General features: G+C 43.6%; 1 protein-coding gene and 1 pseudogene across 1 annotated transcript; one reads left to right on the plus strand and one right to left on the minus strand.

Moving 5' to 3' along the window:
• Positions 1-801: 801 nt before the first annotated feature.
• On the minus strand, positions 802-893 carry LOC129399249 (small nucleolar RNA U13; annotated as a pseudogene).
• A 2,663-nt stretch (positions 894-3,556) lies between these two features.
• GCNT3 (glucosaminyl (N-acetyl) transferase 3, mucin type) lies at positions 3,557-4,876 on the plus strand. Its single transcript, XM_004602627.2, has one exon. It carries the CDS (start codon positions 3,557-3,559, stop codon positions 4,874-4,876), a length of 1,320 nt encoding a protein of 439 aa, XP_004602684.2.
• The last annotated feature ends 1,009 nt before the right edge of the window (positions 4,877-5,885 follow it).

Raw genomic sequence — 5,885 nt, forward strand, 5'->3', positions numbered from 1 at the left:
CTTTTCCTTGTCGTCCCACTACGCCTTCCCAGCTGGTCCCCTAGCCCCCTCCTCAGTCACGTCTCTGCGTCAAACACGTGGTTTCTCCACCAGCTGGCCGCCAGGGATGCCGCGTCCTGGGCAAGTAGCCGGTGGGGAGAGGCGCACGGGGTGGGCGCTGGCCGCTGCTCCGCAGACCTGCCTTCTCCCCTGAGCTGCCGAGATCACCCCTCTCAAGGTCCTGCTGCCCTGAGAGCTCCCCATTCACTTTCAGCCACTGGCTAGTGAGGGGGCCGTCAGCCTGCAAACCCTCAGAAGGTACAATAGTAGGTGATACCAGTCATCGAGTCACTTCCAGCAAAACAAACCCAACTTTGTATTAAAACTTTGTATGCTAATCTATATAAATATATTAATTATAGGGAACATATGACTATATATGGTATATATGTATATGTGCACACTCACACACATACACACACACTGTCATCCCATTGCTCATCGATTTGCTCAAGCGGGCACCAGTAACATCTCCATTGTGAGATTTGTTGTTACTGTTTTTGGCATATTGAATATACCAGGGGTAGCTTGCCAGGGGTGGGATACTCTTGGTATCTTGCCGGGCTCTCCGAGAGGGACGGAGGAATTGAAACTGGGTTATCCACGTGCAAGGCGAACGCCCTACCTGCTGTGCTATTGCTGTGCTATATATATACAAATATATATAAACATATATATATTTATATATGTATACATATATAAATTTGTATATATATCCAACACACACATATATATTATATATATATTTGGGTTTTCTTTTCATGTCAGGTTGGTAATGTATCAAGATTTAAGGGAGGCACATGTCACACATACGTGTGAACACCTGATCATCATGCTTATAAGCCAAAAATAATCATATATAAATATATATATATATAAATTTGGGGCATATGTAAAATTTTGGGGCCACACCTGATGGTGCTCAGGACTTGAGCACTTATACTCAGGGATCACCCTGGCAGTGCTTAGAGGACCATATGGATGCTGGGGATTAAACCCAGGTCAGTCATGTGCAAGGCAAGCTCCTTAGATACTGTGCCCTCTTACTGGCTCTGTAATTATATACATAATCAATGTATTATCATATATTTATATATTATTAATACAGGTGTCCTTAAAGTGTATTTTGCATCATTTTGCTTTTGTGATCATCAGGGAGAATAAGAGGAATGAAGCATGGAGGAACACGCTGAGTTCCTATGGTTCCTGGTCAAGCAGGGAAAAGTTTTTGGTTCTTGCATGAGCATTGACTGTTCCAGTTTTTCTTTCTTTCTTTCTTTCTTTCTTTCTTTCTTTCTTTCTTTCTTTCTTTCTTTCTTTCTTTCTTTCTTTCTTTCTTTCTTTCTTTCTTTCTTTCTTTCTTTCTTTCTTTCTTTCTTTCTTTCTTTCTTGTTCTTTTGTTTCCTTGTTTTTCTTTACATAGTCTGCAGTTAGTACTGAAAGGCTCCTGGGCCACACCCCAGAGATACTCCGCCTGGTGGGCAGACCTGATGTGCCTGACTGTGAATGGTTTGGGATCAGAAGAGCAGGGTGACAAACACAGTGGAGGGGCTGGGCTGCTTCTCGCCTTCTCCGCTGACTGCAGTTTTTCCTGCCTCACTCAGCGTCCTTGAGACGGTCCTCCTGCAGGAGACATTAAAGCTTGTCCACTTCGCCAGGGCAAGAAACCAAAGGTGAAAAACAGAGCCACTAGCGCTCTCTGCTTTGAAGAGACTTTGGAGGAGCCTGATTCGATGCTCTGAGCCCAAATTGGATGCCTTGTACCTCTCAGAAATCCTATTTTGGAGGGACTAAAAGGATATCAGGGGATATGGTGATCATATTTGCTTCTCTGGAATGCACTTGGTCTTCCCTTGGAAGCAGAATCACATCTTACTAGGACCTTTTCCCTAACCAGGAAAGAAAAAAAGGTGAGAATTTTCTTATTTTCTTGACCCCCCCCACCCCACCTTCCCCTTAAATTCCTATGAGGGTTGTCACCCAGGAGACTGGTGCTTAGAAAGAGGATGGCGGCCATTATTGCTGGATGATTGGCTCACATTTTGTTTTTCTTCTTTCAAGGTTGTTTTTTTCTTATGGTCTTTGATACTCTGTATTGTATAGCTGTGTAATTGTGGTTTGGGGGATAAGTCTCTTCTTTTTTCTTTTTTGGTTTTTGGGCACACTTGGTGTGTTGCTCAGGACTTACTCCTGGCTCTGCACTCAGGAATCACTCCTGGTGTGCTTGAGGACCATATGGGATGTCGAGGATCGAACCCAGGTGGGCTGTGTGCAAGACACATCCCTACCCACTGTACTAGCTCTCCGTCCTCTTGAGGGACAAGTTTCTAGCCTTACAGAATGAAGGAGAAGAGTGAGGAGTCCCAGGTTTTCCTCTTATAACCTATATGATAATTGGCAAGTTATTTAGTTTTTATTTTTCTAAAGGGAAAAACTCATTTCTTATTAATCTGTGAAGATTAAAAAAGACAATATAAGGAAATACTTCCAGTCCAGAGAATGCACCCATTATTGTATAAACCAGGCTCTGTGTTTTTCTGTTTTTTTTTCCTCTTTAAAAAAAATTTTTTTTTTAATTTTTGGGTCACACCCGGCAATGCTCAGGGATTACTCCTGGCTCTACATTCACTCCTGGCAGGGCTTGGGGGACCATAGGGATACCAAACCCAGGTCGACTGCATGCAAAGCAAGTACCTCACCCTTGTACTATCTCTCCAGTCCACTGTGTGTAGATTACATTTATAGAGACCAGAATTTCTCTATATGAAATATTACAGTGCATTTTTTTTTACTATCCTCCTTTTCCGTAATTTAAAAATCCTTTTAACCCATCATTTGAGATGGGTTAAGTGTTTGCAGAGTTAATAAACTTAGAGCCTCATACATGCAAAACACATACTCTTCTGAGCCCCATCCCTTCTGAGTCCCGAAGAATCTTACTTTTGTAAAAGGAAGCTGGATACCACACCTAACCAATGTCTACACGTAGTGTAAACACCCTAATAAAGTTCCAAGTAAGAACAAGAATTCTTTCTTTTAAAAGGATCTTTGGATTTCTAGAACCGATGCAGGGAGTGTGGATATGAAGGATTTTTTTTTCCTTTCTTTAAGTCAATAGAAATTTCTATGGCTCAGATAAGAGCTATGTTCGAAACACAGTGGTAAGGAGTAGGGGAAAGAATGAGGAAGGAAGGGTAGAACTTTCTTAGAGTAATTACTCCTCTAAGTCAGGAGGCTTTCTTGTCCTGCTGCATTGGAGGTGAAACTGTTCACACCCATGTGCTCAGCTAGTTTGCAGGGTCAGTTTATAGGCCTCTATCTGAAAACCAGGTATAGGGGAGCCCTTAAGTCAGTTATGAGTAGAGATGTTTGTTTAGAGAAGAGATATGTTGTCATCCCTTTGGAGCTGAATCCGATGTTCCTGTGAGCTTGTTCGGAGACCTTTTGTAATTGAAGGTGTTTTGTTCTATTCAAGGTTTCCACCCTCCTCCTCCTATTCCAAGGCCAAACTCACTCCATGAAGATGATTTGGTGGAAGAAAGTCTGCCGGCAGCATTATCTGTGGGCCCTGTGCTGCTATGTGCTGCTGGCCATTGTTGCTCTAAAACTCACTCTACGGTTGAAATGTGACTTTAGTTCCCTGGACCTGGACTCCACAGGCTTTCAAAGCCGGTACTGTAGGGACAGCTTGTACAACTCCCTGAAACTGCCAGCACAGAGATCTATTAACTGTTCTAGAATCATCCAAGGGGACCAGGAAGCAGTGATCGAAGCTCTTCTGAACAACCTGGCGATGAAGAAAACACGGGTGCCTCTTACAGACACTGATTACCTCAACATGACTAAAGATTGTAAGCAATTTAAGGCCAACAGGAGGTTCTTGGAGTTTCCATTGAGCAAAGAAGAGTTAGACTTTCCTATTGCATATTCTATAGTGATCCATGAGAAGATTGAGAACTTTGAAAGGCTGCTGAGAGCTGTGTATGTCCCGCAGAACATATACTGTGTGCACGTGGATGAGAAGTCACCAGAAACCTACAAACAGGCAGTCAAAGCAATTATTTCTTGCTTCCCCAATGTCTTCTTGGCCAGTAAGTTGGTTCGGGTGGTTTATGCCTCCTGGTCCAGGGTACAGGCTGATTTGAACTGTATGGAAGACCTGCTGCAGAGTCCAGTGCCATGGAAGTACTTCCTGAACACTTGCGGGACAGACTTTCCTATAAAGACCAACGCAGAGATGGTCCTGGCCCTCAAGATGCTGAAAGGGAAGAACAGCTTGGAGTCAGAATTACCTAGTGAGTACAAAAAAAACCGCTGGAAATATCACTTTGAGGTGACAGACAGCTTGCACCAAACCAACAAGATGAAGGACCCACCCCCTGAAAATTTGCCCATGTTCACAGGGAATGCCTATATGGTGGCTTCTCGCGCCTTTGTCCAACAAGTCTTAGAGAACCCTAAGTCCCGAAGGCTAATTGAATGGGTAAAAGACACATACAGCCCTGATGAACACCTCTGGGCTACTCTTCAGCGCGCACCCTGGATGCCTGGCTCCGTCCCCTACCACTCCAAGTTTCACATCTCAGACATGGCTGCCATTGCCCGGCTGGTTAAGTGGCAGGGCCATGAAGGCAACATCAGCATGGGGGCACCTTATGAACCTTGCTCTGGAATCCATCAGCGTGGCATTTGTATTTATGGGGTTGGGGACCTGCACTGGATGCTCCAGAACCATCACCTGTTCGCCAACAAGTTTGACCCAAATGTGGATAATAATGCTCTTCAGTGTTTAGAAGAGTACTTACGACATAAGGCCATATACAGAACTGATCTCTAAGACAATGAGAAAATGGCACTCTGCAAGCCAGGATGAAGGGAAAATATGCCCCTGACAAGCTGGGACCATGGGGGGGGGTGTACTGGGGGGGGTGGGAAGCCAGGGCTCTGGGATCCACAGTAACCCCCAGGGCCGGGGGCTGCTCTCAGAGTGTGCGTAAGTAACTTATTGTCTCCACATCTCTGCCCTGGGTGAATAGTCGACTGTTCTTCCCCCCACTTCTTGCCACTGGCTTTCCCTCAGAGGGAACATCAAGTCTGGGGAGAGGCGAGGATGTCTGAGAATCTGGGATTTTAATTGCTTGCTTGCTCTCGGCTTTCCACTTGATGGAGTTGCCATTCCAAAGGATTCTAGGCTTGGTGGTAGGGAGGGGAATTTTGATGGAAAGAGAGCCTTTCTTTTGTATTATTAACTTAAAAATAACTAGCTGAATTAAAAATCCTACCTCTACCTTTTTTGTCTAATAAAGTTGGTTTTGAAGAGTGTGGCCTTGTCTCATAGCTGTTGGTGACATTTAAAATCCTTTTGGCTGGCAAGATAGTCCTCCCATTATATCACAGTGGTCTTAGCTGGCTGCATAATAAAAAACAAGTCCAAAAGAACAGATGCTTTTGATTTTGAAAACCTGCCACATTGTTAAATTCATGACTTCTGTCTAAAGCAAAAGGTAGAGGGGTTTATCCAATTTTACTATCTATGTGCTTGTGGGAAAACTGTAGTATTAATTTGCCAGCTTCAAAGCCAAAGCTTAAAGTCCTATAACAAAGATAATAGCCATATAGGAAAGGTCACCCTGTCATATCTGGTCTAAACAACATCTCTTATCATTGTTCATTTCTTATCTAACATGTTTTAGTGTGTGTAGGGCATGGTGCTGGCTGTAGGGAAATAAATTGGGGGAAGTAGTAAAACAAGCTACTACTATTAAGCTAAACCAGCAGGTCTGGTTGAAAACTGTTTATTTAATTAAGCATGTGAATGGAATAGACACATATTTGTGATTTTGTGA

The sequence above is a fragment of the Sorex araneus genome, chromosome 10 (assembly GCF_027595985.1).
Source record: "Sorex araneus isolate mSorAra2 chromosome 10, mSorAra2.pri, whole genome shotgun sequence".
NCBI classification, from domain to species: Eukaryota; Metazoa; Chordata; class Mammalia; order Eulipotyphla; family Soricidae; genus Sorex; species Sorex araneus.

Coding starts and splice junctions, on each gene's coding strand:
- GCNT3 (XM_004602627.2), top strand. CDS start 3,557: ATGAAGATGATTTGGTGGAAGAAAGTCTGCCGGCAGCATTATCTGTGG.